The sequence below is a fragment of the Magnolia sinica genome, chromosome 17, assembly GCF_029962835.1.
Source record: "Magnolia sinica isolate HGM2019 chromosome 17, MsV1, whole genome shotgun sequence".
NCBI lineage: Eukaryota > Viridiplantae > Streptophyta > Magnoliopsida > Magnoliales > Magnoliaceae > Magnolia > Magnolia sinica.
In genome coordinates, this window is record NC_080589.1 from 6,662,553 (window position 1) to 6,683,149 (window position 20,597).

The 20,597-nt window shown below is 40.7% G+C and overlaps 1 protein-coding gene and 1 non-coding gene across 2 annotated transcripts; one reads left to right on the top strand and one right to left on the bottom strand.

Moving 5' to 3' along the window:
* The first annotated feature begins 4,569 nt into the window (after positions 1 to 4,569).
* Positions 4,570 to 4,676, top strand: LOC131231989 (small nucleolar RNA R71). Its single transcript, XR_009164600.1, has one exon. It is a non-coding gene; the product is annotated as a small nucleolar RNA R71 (small nucleolar RNA).
* A 4,326-nt stretch (positions 4,677 to 9,002) lies between these two features.
* LOC131230222 (uncharacterized) lies at positions 9,003 to 19,519 on the bottom strand. The gene is made up of 8 exons (XM_058226044.1): positions 19,421 to 19,519; positions 17,142 to 17,204; positions 13,947 to 13,994; positions 13,825 to 13,871; positions 10,199 to 10,265; positions 10,070 to 10,113; positions 9,564 to 9,621; positions 9,003 to 9,124 (listed from the first exon to the last, which is right to left on the bottom strand). Exons 2-8 carry the CDS (start codon positions 17,196 to 17,198, stop codon positions 9,074 to 9,076), a joined length of 372 nt encoding a protein of 123 aa, XP_058082027.1. The 5' UTR covers positions 17,199 to 17,204; positions 19,421 to 19,519; the 3' UTR covers positions 9,003 to 9,073.
* Positions 19,520 to 20,597: the final 1,078 nt, after the last annotated feature.

Consider the following 20,597-nt stretch of genomic DNA (forward strand, 5'->3'; position numbering starts at 1 on the left):
ATGGTTTCAATCGATGTCCATTGACTTTAAACTCCTTGCCATTGTGGGATCTCTTATCTCAACGGCCCCATGAGTAACAACAATGTAAGGGCCGATCCAACGAGATCGAAGCTTACCCGGAAAGAGATGTAATCGAGAATTGTACAAAAGGACCTTCTGACCAGGCGTGAATGATTTTCAGAAAATATGTTGGTCATGAAATGCTTTCATCTTGTCCTTGTAAATTCTCGAATTATCGTACGCATCATTCCGGATTTCTTCAAGTTCATTGCGAGCGAGCTAGCGTTGTCCAGATTGAAATTTAAAATTTTGATCGCCCAATAGGCTCTATGTTTCAACTCCACAAGCAAGTGACAAGCCTTCCCATAGACAAGTCTAAAGGGAGACATTCCAATAGGAGTTTTAAATGCAATACGGTATGCCCATAAGGCATCGGTCAATCGGATTGACCAATCCTTACGATCAGGGTTAACCGTTTTTTCCAAAATGTGTTTGATCTCCCTATTGGAAATCTCAGCTTGTCCACTTGTCTGAGGATGGTATGGGGTGCTCACCTTATGAGAGATACCGTATTTCTTCATTAAGCTCTCAAATGGTTTATTACAGAAGTGTGAGCCCCCATCACTAATGATGGCTCGAGGCGTTCCGAATCGAGAAAGGATGTTTTCTTTTAGGAATTTAATGACCGTTTGATGGTCATTCTTTCGACACAGAAGAATTACCCATTTAGTGACATAATCCACGCCGAGAAATATATAAATTCCCAAACGATTGAGGGAATGTCCCATGAAATCGATGCCCCAAAGAATCAAATGCTTCAATGATAAGAATGGGATTCAAAGGCATCATATTTCGAGGACAATGCTCCCAATTTCTAACAACGCTCACAAGCTTTGCAAAACTCATGAGTGTCCCTAAACATAGTGGGCCAAGAAAAGCCACTCCAGAATCTTGGCCGTGGTCTTTTTAGCAGAAAAGTGACCACCACAGCCTGAGAGTGACAAAAGATGACGCTCTGATGCTCATCGCCTGGTACACATCTCCTTAGATTTTGGTCTCGGCAATATTTAAATAAATAAGGATCATCCAAAAAAGTTGCCACCCTGAAAAATTTCTTCTTACTTTACCGTGTGTGGCACCAGCAAGATAATTAGCAATATCCGAACCAAGGTGAATGGGAGACTCAACAATTGTTCATCGGGAACATGTCATTGATATGGTCGCCTCAAGGGAATCAGGTATTAAGGCGAGAAAGGTGATCGTCCACTACGTTCTCTACTCCCTTTTTATCTTTAATTTTCAAATCAAATTCTTTGAGTAGAAGGATCCATCTTATCAAGCGGGGCTAAGAATCATTCTGAGAAAGAAGATACTTAAGTGCCGCATGATCTGTATATATAATGATCTTGGATCCGATCGGTAGGACCTAAATTTGTCCAAGGCGAACACTACGGCTAAGAGTTCCTTTTCCGTAGTCGAGTAGTTCACTTGGACAGATTTAAGTCCTACTTGCGTAGTGAATGACGTAGGGCTTCTTGTCTTTCTCCGGCCTAGGACCGCCCCAAGAGCATAATCAAAGCGGCGCACATAAGCTCAAAAGGAAGGTTCCATTCGGGTGGCTGCGATAGGTGCAGTGGTTAATGTGCTTTTAAGCTTGGTGAAAGCTTCTGGCATTGCTCAGTCCACTCGGAACATCCTTTTTAAGAAGATTACATAATGGACGAGAGAGGAGACTAAAGTCCTTTATGAATCGCGTAAAATCCTGCGTGTCCTAAGAAGGATCGCACGTTCTTGATGTTCTTTGGTGGAGGTAGGTTAGAGATAAGATCGATTTTTGCCTTATCTACATCGATTCCTTTGGACGAGATGATATGTCCAAGGACAATTCCTTTCTGAACCATGAAATGGCACTTCTACCAATTAATTACCAGGTTCTTTTCTTCACATCTTTTCAGCACACATTTAAGACTTTCCAAGCACTTGCTAAAAGATGGACCGTAAACAGAGAAATCATCCATGAAGACCTCTAGATATTGTCCTACCATATCAGAAAAGATACTAAGCATACATCGCTGAAAGGTGGCAGGGGCATTACATAGTCCGAATGGCATCCTTCGGTAAGCAAAGGTGCCGTAGGGACATGTAAATGTGGTCTTTTCCTGGTCTTCAGGGGCTATCTCTAACTCGTTGTATCCTCAATACCCGACAAGAAAACTGTAATAGGAATGACCAGCTAACCTTTCAAGGATCTGATCAATGAATGGTAAAGGGAAGTGGTCTTTCCTCGTGACGGTATTCAACTTCCTGTAGTCAATGCACATTCTCCAACCAGTAGTGACTCTAGTTGGCACGAGTTCATTATTAGCATTGGCTACGATGGTGATTCCGGACTTTTTAGGGACCACTTGAGTTGGACTCACCCATTGACTATCAGATATAGGGTATATAATACCCATATCCAATAGTTTAAGAACCTCGGCCTTAACCACTTCCTTCATGTTGGGATTTAGTCTACGTTGTGGTTGCCGAGCGGTTTTTGCATTATCCTCAAGGTATATGTGATGAGTACAAATCGAGGGATCGATTCCTTTGAGGTCCGCTATCGTCCATCCCAGGGCTCTTTTATGCTCAATGAGAGTAGATATAAGCATACTCTCCTGTTCTTTCTCCAGGTGGGCAGAGATCACCACCGGGTATGTCTCATCTTGACCCAAATATGCATATTTCAAATCAGAGGGCAAAGGTTTTAGGTCAAGCTTCGGCGGCTTGAGGTTAGACGGTAGAGGCACTACATCAGTTTGTGGTAATTCTTCAAATTGTGGCCTCCATCGGTTAACTTCAAGTACCGGTGCAGTATCAAGCAAGGCGCACGTCTCCCTAATCATGTCATCATCAAAATCATGGGAGTGGGCCAGGCATGTCTCTAGATGGTCGGAGGATAAGGTCAGAGGTGTCGTATCTTCCACGAAAAAGTCAATCATGTTAATGTCGTGGAAATCGTCATCATCCTCTGAGTTGCTGCTGTTATTGAAAAAAATATTTGACTCCAGTGTCAAATTTCCAAAAGATATAGTCATGATACCATTCCTGCAATTGATAATTGCATTTGACGTGGCAAGGAATGGGCGACCAAGAATGACAGGAATCTGAGTGCTCATGTTATTGATGGGTTCAGTGTCCAGGATGATAAAGTCTACAGGGTAGTAAAATCTATCAACTTGGACCAACACATCCTCAATTATCCCTCTTGGTACACGAACAGAGCGATCAGCAAGTTGTAGTGTGGTTAGGGTGGGTTTTAATTCACCCAAACCTAACTGTTTGTATACCGAGTAGGGAATCAAATTGACGCTCGCTCCTAAGTCAAGAAGTGCGTGATCAATTCGATGGTTCCCGATCACACATGATATGGTTGGGCTACCGGGATCCTTGAATTTCTGCGGCACGTCTTGCTTCAGGATGGCACTCACTTTCTCAGTCAAGAAGATTTTCTTTTGAATAATTTTCCGTCGCTTGGTCGTGCATAAGTATTTTAGGAATTTGGCATATGAAGGTATCTGTTTAACGACATCAAGCAGAGGAATGTTGACTTTCACCTGTTTCAACACCTCTAGGATATCCTGAGAGTTAGAGAGAGGTTTTGGTGAAACCAACCGTTGGGGGAATGGAGCAACTGGCTTCTCTAGAAGTTCCGGTTCTACTTTTTGTGGGGCATCACTGGATCCATCATTGTTGTCCTCTTCTAGTTCTTGAGGCTTTTCGAGCCTAACCGGAAGAGTTTTATCGATGATCTTACCACTCCTAAGAGTGGTGATGGATTTAGCATGCCCCATCTGATTTGAAGAGCTAGGATCATTACTCTCGTACTGCGGTTTAGGATTGGGGAAAGGTTGTGCAGGAAGCATCCCCTTTTCTATAACCGTCATACGAGAATCTATCTTTTGCATAAAATCTGTAATTCCTCGCATTGCTTGAGCCAGCTCTTGTATGGGATTTTGAACAGGTTCCTCTTGAGGTTTCACTTGATTTGGATTTTGATTAAAGAAACCTGGAGGAGTCGCCGTTTGTCCATTCCTCCAACTAAAGTTTGGATGATTTTTCCAGCCAGGATTGTATGTGTTGGAGTTAGGTCCAGTAAAAGGTCTTTGATAGTTATTTACGGCATTGGCTTGTTCATTCAACACTCCTCGAAAGGCAGGTATTGTAGGACAGTTTTCAGTTGTGTGAATGTTGCAATCACAGATGCCGCAAACAATTTCATTGACCTTATCCTTCTTTCCTTCCATGGCCTCAACTTTCCTTATGAGCGTAGTCACTTTACACTTGAGATCATCCTCTTCTTTCAAGAGATATAATCCACCTTTCTCCTTTAATTGAGTCGGCCTAGACGTGGTGTTCGACTTTGGGTAATAGTCCCAAGATTGTGTTTTTTCAGCCAAACTATCGAGGTAGTCCCATACCTCGTCGATATCTTTATTAATGAACTCTCCATTACACATTGTCTCGACCATTTGGCGCATGGAAGATGTCAGTCCATCATAGAAAAAATTTGTAATGCGCCACGTTTCAAATCCGTGTTGTGGGCATGAACTAACCAAATCTTTGAACATTTCCCAACATTGAAAGAATGTTTCATCTTCCTTTTGGGCAAAGTTCATGATCGCTTTTCTGAGGGTAATCGTTTTATGATGTGGGAAGAATTTTTTTATGAATTCCCTCTGCATATCGTTCCATGTGCCAATGGATCTAGGACGCAGTGAATGTAACCACGTCTTAGCTTTCTCTTTTAAGGAAAAAGGAAAAAGTTTCAGCCTAATTGTATCCTCAGATACATTAGGAAAACATAATGTAGATATTATCTCATCGAACTCTTTCAAATGTAAATATGGACTTTCAGATTCAAGTCCATGGAATTTGGGAAGGAGTTGGATAACTCCTGGCTTGATGTCCATTTGTCCTGTGTTTTCAGGAAAAATCATGCATGAGGGCGTACTCACTCCCGCCGGTTGTAGATAATCTCGTAAAGTACGAGGGGGGGTGCCTGTTGCACCTCATTCTCATCTTGGTTATCCTCCACCCTAGGTGGGAGTAGAGGAGGTTGGTCCTCAGCCATAACTTCAGTTAACTCAGGGGATTTCGAGCGGTGTCTAATCCTGCGATGGATAGTCAACCCCTCAACCACTCCTTCTTCAATCAAGAGACGTCGAGTGTCGTCACGGGCCCACTTGGGCATGAAAAACACTCGCAGCCCTCGATTAAAAACCTAATCCTAAGAAAGGAAAAGAAAATCTAGAAAGAAAGAGAGAGTTGGAAAGAAATTACCAAATTGGAGTCCTAAGTTAAAAACCTGCAAAATAAAACAAAAATAAGTTAGATTCTTAAAAAGAGAAGAATGATACTTTAAAAGAAAAATAACAGTAACTTAATTTCTAAAAGAAGGTATTCTTTAAAGAAAAGCGGAAATTTCTAAAGTAAACTAGGAAAGTCCTATACTAGAAAGCAAATTACTAAAAGAGAACTGGAAAATAGAAAGTAGGGAAGGAGTGTACCGAATTAGAGATTTCTATCTTAAAGGCCTACAAAATAAGAAGGTTAGTTTCTAAACAAAAATCCTAAAAATAAATGAGGAAACAAATTAGATTTAAAAAAAGTTAAAAATAGAAAGTGAAAAACAAAAGAGAAAAGTTTCGAAAATTAGAGGATTTTTCTAGAAAGGGAAATAACTACCCTAGTTTCTAAAAATAAACTGCTTCCTAAAAATAGAAAAAAAATCCTAGAATTAAAAATTTCAAAATTTAAACCCTAATTCTAAAAGGTAGAAAGAGAGAGAGATTAGGAAGGAATTACCAATTTAGAACTTATGTAAGGATCCTACAAAATCAGGAAAATAGGTTAGGTTCTAAAAATAAAATAATAGTTCCTAAAAATAAAATAAAATAAAATAAAAACCTTTAACCTAAAGTTAGTAAAATCCTAATCCTAACCCAATTCTAAAACCAATTGATTTCAGAAAATCGTAACCGTCAGTCCCCGGCAACGGCGCCAAAAACTTGTTCACTCCCCAAGTATAGGGTTGTGATGTAGTAATAAACTCGGTAAGACCGAGGTCGAATCCATAGAGACTGATACCTGTACGTTATCTGAAACCAAGTAGAAATAGAACTAGACTAAGATATGATCTAAACCAAATAGAATTTCAGAAATAATTGTGGAATAATTATCTAAAACTTTACACAATCCAAGGAAGAAAACTAGGGATTCAGAGGATCCACTTGTAGAGATCAGGGAGATCTTATGCCTGCTTAAGAAATCATGGAAATTGACTAGACTTCCTTTGATATAGTTTTCAAGGGGTGAAAGGTATATGAATTAGAATGGATTCCATCACCAAACCATGCCCAAGAGACAAAGTCAACAACAGAATTAAACTAATTACCAACCAATCAGCTGATTATGAAGGTTATGAAGGGTACCGACATCCAACCATGCCCAGGAGACGATGGCGAACAACAGGGCTTCCTGATATCATAATCAAAATAAAGAACAAGAAATACTCAAAGCCATTGCAAACCCATTGTAATTTTAGTCACAACAGGCCATTAAAAACTAACAATACTTCCATAATAAAATTAAATAAAAAAAATTCCCTTAATCTAAACAAAAGGCACACGCATACAATCTCCCATCATTCTACAAGCTTCACCTCTTAGCCCTAGCTAAGAGGTTTTAGCCTGACATGGATGGACTAAACAAAACAAATGATAATAGAGAAAAGAAAGAAAAGAACGAGAAGGGAAAAAAACAGCTTAAAAAACTTCACATCCTCCTTTCCTGTCTTCTCTATTTCTTCTCTATTTCTTCTCTCAAACCCAACCTCTTGCTCACGTCCACCTGCCTCCAGCCACACAGCTTCCCTCCTTCTTTTCTTCCTCGTTTTCCTCCTCCTCAACCCAAACCGAGACCTCTCCTTTTATCTTTCTTCTCACCTCCCTGGTGTGGAGTCCTGGCAGGACTCGGCTGCAGAAGCTGGAGACTCCTGTATGTAGAGCAGGAGGTCCGTGCGAAAGGCCGGAGTCCGCGGACGAGTTGGTTGCGGAGACGTCTTCACGCACAGCAGCCAAACTCGGAGTCTTCTCCTCTTCTTCTTCTTTGCTTTCCTTCCAAAAGGACAACGTCCTCTGGGAGCTTTCTGGCCCACCTACATGATGAACGGTTCAGATCAGCTGTCCGACCGCGCCCAAGGGCGTACAATCCGCCGTAAAAACCGGACGGCTTCCGGTTGCGAAAACAGGGTAGCGTCATTGACGCTGTGACGATGGTGGGCCCCATTTCACTGTCTTTTTGAAAAATCCGAGCCGTCCACTGCGTTCTACTCGAAAAATCAGGTGGGAAGCACTACTTTTGGATTAAATTCCATGTGACCCACGTTATCTTTCAAGTCACCGTTAATCATCCGTTTTAACAGCTGAAATCCACTCTCCATTATCTTCTGAGATTACGCCACCTAGGCGATGTTCACGCCCACCCTCTTGATACAATGGACGGTTCGGATCATCACTCCAGGTGTCGAGTGGGCCCCACTGAGGAGGACCGGCGGATGACAGTGAAAACGCTGTTGCGTTTTTGAAGAGGACGCGGGTCAGCGGTGGCTGACCCTTTTGTAGGAATTCGGTGCACCACAAGAGTGCACCGTCTATGCACTCGCATGCTCCTTGTGGGGTCCATCATGATGTATATATGAAATCCGCTCCGTCCATCCATTCTGTCACATCATTTAGACCGTGGAGACCGGAGATGAAGCAGATCCAAACAGCAGGTGGGCCCAGAATCATGATTCTGAGGGATGATCTATCCATTAGGCCACTTCCACCAGGATACAACGGCTGAAATTCTGCATGTACGGTTAATTTATGTTCTTCAGGCCGTGTATGAAATTTCGGGACAAACGGGTGGTGAGAAACCTATGATCTTGTATTCTAGATGACTTTCGGGCCACTTGAGCTTCAGTTTCTCGATTTTTTCCGGATCTCGGCTGTGTAAAATCGTCGATCCCAATCCCCAGGAGTCCGTCCCCTGCTTTTGTGACATCGGAGTGCCGAATCCACGCTTTTAATACCTAATTTCAGTTTAAGCTCCTGATTGCATCCTGCAACAAAACATAATTAAAACCGGGCGTTAAACAGAGTCATGCTCATAAATCCAGGTAATAAATGGGGTCTGATATGCAATATTTGACCCTCAATAAAAAGTTTTGGATCAAGCTGATATTTGTTGCTTCCCTTCATCTAGGGCTACATGACCTTATCATCAGATTGGATTGAAAATAAACACTACAGAAACATTAATGTGCACCCTAAAAAGTTTGCAATGGCAGGGGGTCAATTACCACTGTTTTCTAGAATATGGGCCTCAATCCAAATGGTTAAGATCATTGGTTGTGGGAGAATATTTTGGACCATAGCTCAACTGTGAGGATTAGCCCATGCACAAATCAGCACCATCTACTCATCAGGTGGGCGACACCATAGAAAACAATGTTTAGCCATTTATAAATACCAAAATATAAAGAGTTTTCAACTCGATGGGTGGATATGGCTGATTTTTGCACAAGGTGTTCGATGTTGGAATCTGTTGGGTGGACAGTGGACAGTAGCTTACAGTATTAGTGGTTGGACTTGAGACCCTCCAACTTAAATGTTCCTAATGCATCTGTTAATCAAGTGGGTCACACATGCACAGAAACACACATTTGGAAGAACGACACAAACAATCTACCCTCAAGATGGAATGGCATATAGATTGGCCTGATTTTTGGGCCCATAACTAAATGTCATCAACACAAAACATGAGGTGCATTTTCAACCGTTCATAGCAGGTAACTTCCAACCTATAATGTGCGTGGGACATTTGGAAGTTATTAACTGGGCAGACTTATCATCCAAGCATTTCTCATACATGTTAGCAACGTCCCCAAAACTCTTAAATGACACATGGGATGACACATGAAAATTTTACAGTCGGGCTAACTACAAAATCAGTTCCTAAAATTATCGAAATGACGGCGATGTAGATCTTACCAAAGGCGATTCTCGATGACAACAGAAACAATGTCTTTCAGCGTCTCCTGCAAAGAGACATGATCATGCTCCTGAGCATCTTTAAGCATCATAACCATTCTTAAGAAGATGAGCATGTACTTCAAATGAGGATTGCTAGTAGCATTTGCACCGCATCATGACATGTGGTGTGCATCTACAACATCCGAATAATTCATCTAGCCTAGCAGGCCCCATCATGGATGGACCATAGTCCTAAATTCATTCCGGTTAGATGATCCTAACCATTTGATAATAGTAGTTTTGAGAGAAGGATCAGTTGAAAATAGACTAATGGTTCCCATTCATTCTACTACTTAGGATCATCTGATCAGTGTGCCTTTTTGGTTATGGCCCAACATGAGGTACCCCACCAGATGAGCTTCAGGATGTCATATGTGTATGTTTGTGCCACATGTCCTCGTGGAGCACAAGTGATGCTAGTGTTTCTCACCATTGAGATGTTACCAGAGAGTGGTCCTTGAGACCGAGAGAGAGCACCAACGGCCTAGATGAACCACAGCTACTGCAACACCAAAACAAAGCATGTAAATTAGCAGAACCCAGCTAGTTTGAGGTATCTAAATGAGCAAACATGCCATCTTTGGAAATAAAGGCAGATTCTCTAGGCTCATCTTTTTCTAGGAAGGATCGTGTGGGTGGTATGGTAACTTTTGCCGTCTACCGAAATTTCAATCCTCCAATTCAGCCTTCTCCACCATGGATCAATACTCGACCGAGTCGGATGTGACTTGTCCAAGTCAACTCGACTCGGTTGAGTCAGCTCCAGTTCAGCACCAGGAGTCGAACTGAAAATAGAGGTGACTCGGCCCAGCTCTTCTGAATCACCCCTTGACACAGATGAATCACAACTTCACTCAGAACTGAATGAGTCAATCTGAGTCCTGGAGTCTTAAAACCTTGCTCTCCACCATATGGAATTTATTTAAATAAAATCAAGTGCAAAAGTTTACCTTATGTGCTCGATCAGTTGGCGTGCGCATGCTACCAGCATCGGCTGCAAGCACCATGATTTTACAAGTAACAAGATTTTTTGTGCCCAAAAACAAGAAAATACAACAGCAGATATGTGGTCGCAGTACCTCATCTCGTTTACCAAATATAACTGACACATTGAAAGTTGGATTGACTGACATGCCTTCTTCCTTCCTAGCACATGAAAATGGTAAGTTCACGTTCAAATGAGTTTAATGGAATTGTTTGAAGAGTTGACAAGGACTCTAGAGGATGAGGAATTATAGATTTTGATGAGACATGATTCTGAACATCAAGGACTGTGATTTTTATCATTACGAACTCCTTGATCTGATAGGACCTGCAATGGATGAAGGATGACCAGGAATTCTTCCGGATTGTGAGTTCCCAACCCTTCAATCACAGGCTTGCTCATAGACGGTTAAGGCAACAGCCCAAACTCAATGACAAAAAAGAAAAAAAGTAAAAAAGAACTATAGCAGTTATGGAGTCGGATACTTGTAACATGGTCATACTTGTAAGTAGTTACCAATCTTTGTTGTGATTGTCTCCTGAGAATTTGCATTTTAAGGATCTGCCAAACCGGATCCTTGTTAGACTTGACACCCATATGCATACTCGGCTGACATAGGAAAATAGTCCAACGATCAAAGGCTTAATAATTTTCCAGCCTGCCTGAGATATTTTTAGGAATCATCTATCCACTGCAGGGCCTATCAGATCAACGGTTTGAATCACTGCACCATGGTCCCAAACGTATAAAATCATTTATTCATAGGCCCGGTCTGGAATGGGATTGAATTCCGTAGAAAATGTTAGCCTTTCTGTAAAAATGTTGGGAACCAAAAAAAAAAGGAAAAAAAGAGGAAGGGTAAAATGTTCAACGTCAAAAGAAAATAAGAGGTACTACAAAAAAATCATAACCCAATGGACATTAGTCAAAAAGAATTATGAGGTGTGGGAACTCCCAGTTTCTCGAGATATTGGAAGGAGATGGTGGAAAGTGAAGAATGAAAGAGCATCGTGGCCATCAAGTGGAAGATGAACTGAGCCAGAGCATCTCAGCCATCAAGTGGAAGATGCACCCGGTCAGATATCAGTGAGATTTACCACTTTGTATTACTAACGATTCCGAAGTGCTGGGTTTAATGATTCTAACCATGTGATTTATGGCTTGTAAAAAATGGACAGTTGTAACAAACTGGCCCCATTCGATGTGTTAGGATCATATGCTCAGTGTGATTCTTGCCCCATGGCTTGCTCCCAATGGTACTATTGAAGAAACCGTCCCGTCTGATGCTTAGGCATGTCACTCACACACATACAAAATCCATATTTTATAATCTATGCACATTAGGGTTTTATTACCGGAATGGGCTAGTGGATTTGTGGGTCACCTCCCTCTTACCTGGCCGTCAATTCCCAAATGGCCCCACCAATGATCAAATAAATAAATTTCTCTTCTATGTATTACAACATTAGATGAATTTGACCTCATGTAGTAGCCGGTGATTTTCAGCCATTTAGTGTTTGAAATCCAGGCCCACCTGGTAATGGAGACGTATTGAGCTATGAATAAGGGGGAGATGAACTTGATCCTCTTTGGTCAAGTGGGATCGGGTAACTAAAATGATGTGGGAGCTCGGGCTCCTATTGAAGATTGGAGGATCTTTGCTGACTTTTTTTTATATACTTTGGTAAAAGGACTCCTACAATATATTCAGGTTCAATTGATTCTGAACCATGGAATCATCTTCGTGAAAAACAAGATTGGCAACTTCCTGTCAAGAATAGATGCTTTGCATTGCTATGTATTACAAAAAGGCTAGTGACGTAGTGGACTCCCTTGCAAAAGAGGGGAGAGTCAAAATGGTCGCTTTATATGGCAAATCTTTTTGTTGCCCATGATGCATGTATTTTCCTTTTTATAAGGGAAAAAAAAACATCATTCATAAAAACTAGGGGTATGCGATGTGCAATGTACATGGAGGGATAGTGGGGAAGAAAAGGTAAAGGAGAGAGGCAGAGGGAAAGGCTGCAGCTACACACTATAGACGGGGGAAGGGAGGTTTTCAACAGTGGGTGACCTAACCCCTCCTTTTCCAGAGCAACGCCCGCTCGAGTTTTGGATCTACCTCACTTTCAGGCCAACATCCTAAAATGAGGTAGCACAATAGATGGATGGGGTGGATTTCATATAGCCACCATGGTGGGCATAATACAACCTTTGTTACACAGCTCCCTAATGGTACCATCGGGGTGAGCTACACGTAAAGAAGAAGAGAGTAGGCTACTCGCATGGAAGGATATGTTGTAGGTAAAATCTAGGCCATTTAAAGGCACAGAGAGGGTGAAATCTAAAATATACGATGGACATCAAACATATTTTTCAGTTCCCAAAATAGTTCCAACTTCGTTTAAAATGTCTTCCTATAGCCTATCAATATTCAAAGTTCTCAACCTTAGCAAAACTATTTGCGATGGTCCAAAAGCTAGCTGAATTATATATAGCGTAGATAACTAACCCGCTCCTAATCTCCAATTAAATTGGTCAAGGTAAACTCAAAATCTCTCCAGTATTAAGCGCACACATGTCATTCCATAGGCACCTCTAATACATTGCGAAGCATTCCAACCGGGCACATATAATGGGCATCAGGTGGGCCCAACCTCATAGTCGGGCTCACTGAAAACAGCTGGGTCCATTCATCAAACTAGATATATGAAAACAATTAAATGTTTGAACACTGAATAAAGTTGCAACTACTCCACATTCAACATAGATGTGTGGCCATCCTAATGAGTGCACTGAGCTGACTATCATTAGGGGTGTACACGAGCCGAGCTAGCTTGGTCAGCTTGCTCGACTCGACTCGACTCGAAAAAGCTCGGTTCGAAGCTGAGTTCGAGCCAAGTCAAGCTGATTTTTTGAGCTCGAAAATGAGTTCGAGCAGGCCCTAGCTCGACTCGACTCAGATCGAATCCAGCTCGAACCTAGCTCGAATTGAACTCGGATCGAACCAGTTTGTTGACTCGGTTACTTTGCCATTGATGTTGCTCACCAACTGTTTGATAAAATGACTCAATGAAATGTGGCTGGTGGCAAGGAAGGTATGTACATGAAACAAATACCCTTTTTCTCTTTGTTTTTGTTGGTTTTTATGTTGCTTAGAAGGTGTTTGATAAAATACCTGTAAAACCATTGATTCTGTTTGTAAAACAGTGGGATTTTGAAGTTGCAGTTCAGGTGTTTGTGGAAATGCCTCAACGGCGAACTCGGCTCGAACTTGGCCCGAGCTGGCCTGAGCTGCTGATCAAACTGAGTCGAGCTGGCCAGTCAGGCTCAAGCACCGAGCCTGGCCGAGCTGAGGCCAGCTTGACTCGGTTTGACTCAATGTACACCCCTAACTATCATACTAGGTCATCAACACAATGCAACCCATCTGACACACAGCTCCGATGTCCACCACATTTGCCAGGTTGATATGTGCTGACACATCTAGCGGCACATGTGAGATTAGAGGGGAAAAAAAGAAGAAGAAGAAAAGAAGCTGAACTGATGAAAGAAAAAAAATAGAAGCTAACTTCATACTTCTTTGACTGTCGAATATACTTCATAGACATAAAAAATGTTGACGTGCACATTTGAGAAAAAGGGGGGGGTGGGGGGGTGGGGGGTGGTGTGGAGAGAGAGAGAGAGAGAGAGAGAGAGAGAGAGAGAGAGAGAGATGACCTTGGATTTAGTATTGTTCCCATACTTCCTATCTGGGTCGCCATAACCTGGACAGTCATTGAAATATAAGGAACACCTCTATCTATGCTTCCAACCTTAATAAATAGCAATGCAAACCTTACTAGAAAGTGATCTTCGTAGCTGCAGAGCAATACGTCTGTTTTATTTCCCTGCAAAGCGACAGGCAAAGATCACAAATGGAACAAAGTAACATGAAAGACAAACCACATCTCCAAAATCCATGTCAATTTCAAGTTCTTCTTGCTGATTGAAACAAAAGCGTTTCCTAGTCTTCTTGATTTCATGATAAGTATTATAAAACACATGGGATTTTTCTTCAGGTCTGTACTCATGTAGTTGACAAAATAAAAACCCAATCCAATCACATTTCCATCTACCACGTGCATCTCCTGTTTCTTAAGAGAGGATTTATATCATGCTCGAAAAAAAAAAAATTATTGTTGTTTTTTTTTTAATTTGATCTAACCCACAAGGGGTATAGGACAGGCCCAACTTTTGCAGCAATATGAGCATGGGCTGTGCCCAATCCCCCATATGATACTCCTAGCCATTAGATTGATGGCTTTCTAATGGAAATATACAGGCAATAGCCCACATTTAATGGAGAAACTGTTGGATTATTAGGATCATATTAAGGGAAGATCTTTGGGGTATCTCCCATACACAATGTAGCCCATTATATGAAGGGTTTGGATCACTAAACAGATTTGATATTTCTGCTCTGCGAAGATGGGTTTCTCCTAGATTTGCCAACAAACACATACACCTAAGCATCTGCACAAATTAGATATGTAGTTGAAGAAATCTAAACCCAACACATCAATCAATCTCCATCAACCGCATAGAGGAATGCAGTATTTAAACCTAATGTCTTTGAGTTGCATGCACCCATTTTCCTCTTTCGGAATTGAAATAGCAAATAAGCTGAACTATTTCGATCCCAAAAATGGAAAAATGAGTGCGTGCAAATCAGAAGGGATGGGTGTAGATGTCAGTTCCTTTTCTAAAAATGGTTCTCACAAATCCATATGAGAATTTGTACAAAAAAAAAAAGCCATGGATACACATCAAATAGGTCTACGGTGCTGTTCATCTTTAGGAATCCATATGAGAACATGCAGATATGACCCATGGACACATCAAATATATTCATCTTTAGAAATTGATGTAAGTAGAGTAGCAGATAACCCAAGGAAATCATGAGATGCTTCAAAGTTGTTTCGGGCCTTAAAGTGAATATCCATAAAAGTAAAGTTTTTGCCATCAGGTTGGCTCCTGAGGAAATTGAAAGACTAGCTGGGGTGTTTGGGTGCAAGGCTGGAAGTCTTCCATTTTTGTATTTGGGGTCTTTCTTTGTGTATAGAGAAGCCAACTAAGCATTTAAGGGAAAAGGTGGTGGAGAAAATTGAGAGGAAACTCTCAAGATGGAGGGGTAGGTATTTGTCACTTGGATGAAGGATAACGCTCATCAAAGCAGCCATGTCGAATATGCCATTGTATTTCATGTCTATCTTCCAATGTCTGACCCTTGTACTTAGCAGATTAAACAAGATTCGGAAAATAGACACGAATTTCTTTTTTGAAATGGGGCATATGTGCATGCATCCCAATAAGGTGGCACCGGCATTAGGGACTTGAAAGCAATGAATCTTGCATTACTAGAGAAATGGTTGTGGAGATCTGGGGTGAGGAAGAATCTTTGGAAACATTGCTTGCAAATATGGGTGGAAGTAAGAGGCTAGATTAGTAAATCTTCCTCTATGTACAAAGAGCATTGGAGGATTGGATTGCATTTTTTGAATCATCGATCACTTCAAGAAGGAAATAGTGTTTATGGTGCGTAATGGATCTTGTGTTCAATAATGGGAGGATCCTCGGTGTGGTGACTCTCCTCTTTGTTTGGCTTCCCCAGGTTGGCTAGTGTTGTTGCCAAGAGGGAGATGGATATCTCCCAATTTTTCAAGATCATGGGAGATTGAGTGGTTTGGTCTCATCCTTGTCATGGAATCTTAATTGAGGATGAGATGGAGGACGAGATGAGACTTATTGAGAGGTTGCAAAGCAAGGGTTCATTTGCGGCAGATACAGACAGTGACATGGAGATTAGAGAGGTTGGGATTTTTCCTATCAAGTGTTTCTACGCTTCGCTGTGCTCTTCATCTGGCAAGGCTTCTGGTGATCTGACTAAGTTCATTCCTAAAGTCACGACATTTGTGTGGTTAGTGGCGAAATAAAGTGCTTACAGATGATAATTATGAAAGGGATACAAGGTCATTCCTAATGCATGTATCATGTGATAATTCTGTCCCTCCTAAGATTGCTTCTTTTGGATGGTTGGTTGGTAAGAAGAAGATTCTCACGATTGATAATCTGAGAAAATGGGGGTTGATTATAGTTAATGTCTGTCTTTGTTGCATGTTGGATGAAGAATCGGTTGACCATCTTCTCGTTCACTGTCCTTTTATCAACCGTATTTGATCACAATTCTTAACTCGGTTCAGAATCAACTGGTGCCTCCCTGGTTTGGCGGGTCAACAACTAAAAGTGTGGCATGGGGTCAGTTTAGGCAAGTAGAGGACTCGGTTATGGAGAATGGCTATTCTCGCAGTTTGGTGGTCCGTTTGGGAAGAAAGAAATGGGAGATGCTTTAAGGATGTCTCAAATTCTGCTGAGTCTGTAGCTAAGGCTAAACGTCTAATGATAGAATGGGCTGCTCATGTAGACTGCCTTAAAGGCTGTGATTTCCTTTTTCTTGGAGTTTAGTTGGGTTTGCTTTCTCAGCGGCCTTTCTATCCTTTTTCTCTTCTTTTTTTCTTTTTTTTTCCTTTAATACAATTATTGTGATCTTTCAAAAAAATAAATTGCATGTATCATGTGTCTCTGGGATGCCGACTTAGTGCCACTTATTTATGCATTGTAAGCAGTGTGGGAAAGCTCCTGGAATTAATTCAGCAGCACTGTTGAAGTTTTAAGAAAGGTCAAAGGAGATGTGGTCTCTTAAGCTTGGTCTTAAGCAGTTTACCGGCTGCCCTATAGAGTCTTTTTCTTAGTTTTGTGTTATATCTTTGTAATTTTTGGGGCATTAATCCCTCATCTTCGCCTTTTTCTCTTCTTTAAATTAAATTCATGAAATCTCAAAAAAAAAAAAAAAGGAGTTTGGGTGCAAATAAAGAAGGCAGTAAGTACTGGCTCTCCTCGTATTTCTCTACCTTAATTTTTTAAATTTTGCATGATTATGTGAAATTTTGAGATAAATACAATAAAATTGGAAACGAATATATAAAAGAACAAAATACCTTAATATCCACGGAGAGATTTTTGTGACAGACTGGAAAATCAGTTGGTTGATCCATTTCAACCTGCGTATTATAAAGAAGATCAGAAAATAATAAAAACCAATAAAAGAGAAGGAAAGGAAAGGCTCAGAATTTCCGATAAGGCGACGATGCGGAAGAACCAGAATACTGTATATCCATCTCTCCACATCACATTTTTAGGTTTTGCACACATGGCAAGACCTGCATAGAATTGATATCTTTTAGAATTTAATTATATGAGTTGCATGGTTAGGCATCGGAGCAGCCCTTCTATAGGCCATCTTTATCATTGGAGCGTCTTTGGGTTAGTCAGGGCACCATAATGATATCTTATCCCCTGTCCTCCCGAAAGGGCAATTACATTTCCCTCTTCTAGAGAATCTTCTAAATTCATGGCATCATCAACGGTCTCATCCCCATCATACTAAATTATAATCAGAAGAAAGTTGCATTCATCAATGACAGGAAGCACATTGCATTTTTGTGCTTCATGTCCACCAGACCCTCGAAACACTCTCCATTCTAACCCCCGGCGGCATCATCCATGATGATGGATCCCACACCACCAATGTCAAGTGCTCTAGCATTTACACCAAGGCTGTCGACATCTCAAATTTGTTCGTGAACTAGACGATGATCCTAACCACCCTGCTATATGAGCCAGATCAGTGTTTTAAATAGCTACACTATGTAGTGTGTAGCTTACACTACGGAGCATAGCATAGCCTTAACACTATGTAGCTCATGAAAATTGATAATTTGCATATGCTACACACTACATAGACTATGCTACACGCTACGCAGCTCACATGATGTTTCCAATGATTTGTTACATTTTTCTATTTCCAATAAAAATTAGTTGGCCTTTTAATGCTTTTAGTAAAATAATATAAATAATAATATTAAATTAGTTTCAATGCTCTTTCTTTACATTTATATTTAGTCATTGCCCTTTCCTATTACATTAGATTGCATTTTTTTTGTACCAAATATCATGAAATTTTGTTAAATTTCATTATCAATCAGTCTAATTTGGTACAAAATATCATAACATTGGTGCAACCAAGCACCTTGATTAAAAATCTAGAAATAGAGTGTAACTTTACGCTATGTAGCTTACGCCTCATGCTTCAAACGGGTGAACGCTACGCCACATGCTATTCACTATTTAAAATACTGGGCTAGATTACTTCTACACCTATAAGTTCAGTAATGTGAATCAATTGCTGTTTAATCAAAGGACCAGGCGATCGAACAATGTTTCAATCGGGCATCTAGATGTTGGGATTGGTCACGATCAGGTACATTTTTTGTTTCGGTTTTAAGAGTAGGCGACGAGGGGTTTCCCAGGGATTGGTACTGTGGCCCTGCTTGTGACCCCAATTTGGGGTGTTCATTTGGCGGGCTAGTTGAATCATTCACATGAAGATCCTCCAGAATTGGTAATTTCTGAGAACTCGGGAATGGTCATATGATCCGATGCTTAAGGAATAATCCTAACCGTAGAAATTTATATCTATGCCGTTGGATATAGAACATGGATGCATATGGTTGACCATATGATCACTGTTCGAAGCATTTCCTCATCTTTTATTTGTTTCATTATTTCTTTTCCCCTGTAAGATACATGGGTTAAAATGAATCACCCGCTACTTTTCCCATCCGCCCACACAAAAATCTCACCTTGGACATTGAGGGGTTTTTTTTTTTTTCCTTTTATATTTATTTCGATTTTATTTATTTTTTTCTCTAAATTTCACAAACTATAATCATCCAAACTTCAACAGGTGGGTCAGAAAATAGACAGTAAAGAACAAATACAGCAACAGTTCAAATTCAATTGAAAAAAGGCTGCAAAATCTATAGTTCTAAGATATTCCAACATGGGTAATTTTCAGTGCATTGGACATCTGAGGCCCATCAATTCAACGGTTTGGGGTTTGAATTGTCGAACCATGATCTCACTTGCACCAATTAAAAACCCAGACAGTTAGACATTGAAACCATCATCCCTGATCATTGTAAACAGTATCATATCTCAAACGTTAGAGAGAGAGAGAGAGAGAGAGGAGTCTTTTGGGAAAGGTGTGGAATGGGGTGTTGGGTTTTTAAGAGAAGGGGTTTTTGCAGAGATGGGTTTGTGAGAAACAGCTGCTGCTGCAGCAACGACGACATGGAAGAGCTCTGCACTCGATCTCAAGCTCCTATTCGTGGCGAGAGAGAGAGAGAGGAGAAGAAGAAAAGAATACCATACATACCTCTTTTAAGTGCAGACGCCGTGGAGAGAAAATCTCAGGCTACATTTCATCGAGTCAAGTAGTTTTTCAACGGGCCGGGTTAGGGCCGGGCCAAGTTATGTCAAAGGCCCAAGGTCTGCCCGCATTGTTCAACATAAGTCCGACCTTAACCCGGTTATGAACCATCAAAATAGTCCGGCTCGAGCCCAAGCCCAAGAGTTCCTTAGACGGGAAAGAGGCGGATCTATTCAAGGCTCGCTGCTACAATGGCCACAACGCCATGTGAGTTGGTCTGATTATTCGGTATTAATAAGGCCAGAATGTTATCAGATTCAAGGCAAATCCTAGCAAAATCAGACAATTTGAGTAGAGGCTATGATTGGAGGAAATATCTGTGAAGTCCAACTTAACCACATGATGGGTCAATCCATTTTAGTCCAAATATCGGCCCCATTAAATTAGGACTAATCTATTGGAAATAGTTTATAAGATTACTCACCCTCCAAACTATTTCCCTTAGTACAGCTCACTTGAATCATGCATGTAATTACATTTTTAGGCCATAGTATCTAATTGTTAGAGTGGATTCATGTAATCATCACAATGGGCTCTTTAAAAATCAAGGGTGGTCGACTATCCCAATTATTTCATTTGGTATAGTATGTATAATCATATGTTAAATTGATTTTTGGCTGTCGGCCAAATGTTGAATCAAACATCTAATAATGGGAGCAAATTCCACATGCATGATTTTTGAAACATTTGGAAGGGCTACCCTTGATTTTTTATTTTTTATTTTTTATTTTTTTTAGGGGCTCACCCTTGTGTATATTTAAATGATGTGTAATCTTAAGGCAAAGTCTAAAAATTTAAGTTAACTTGTGATTCATGTGGACTATCCTAATGGAGTCTAAGGTGAGAGATGTCCACCTTTGATTTCTATAGGACCGACTGTAATTATTATAAGAAATCCACTCCAACCATTAGATGAGACACCAAAATTTAGGCATGCAGCCAAAAAAAGGTCCATATGAAATTCACATCAACCATATTGAGAAAAATAGTTTAGAAGATAAGCATTATCTTGTATACTATTTCTAATTGTGTAGTCCACTTAGATCATGGATTAAGCTAATTTTTGAGCCCTTCTAAGATATTGGAACATGCTTGACAGTTGGCATGGTTTTCACATAAACAT

Bases quoted from the DNA above. Each gene is read 5' to 3' on its own strand.
- LOC131230222 (XM_058226044.1), bottom strand. From the start codon at position 17,198: ATGGATCAACCAACTGATTTTCCAGTCTGTCACAAAAATCTCTCCGTG. The intron at 13,872-13,946 runs GTAAGGTTTGCA...ATGACTGTCCAG, and splicing joins GCTACGAAGATCACTTTCTA to GTTATGGCGACCCAGATAGG. The intron at 9,125-9,563 runs GTAACATCTCAA...GTCTCTTTGCAG, and splicing joins GTCTCAAGGACCACTCTCTG to GAGACGCTGAAAGACATTGT.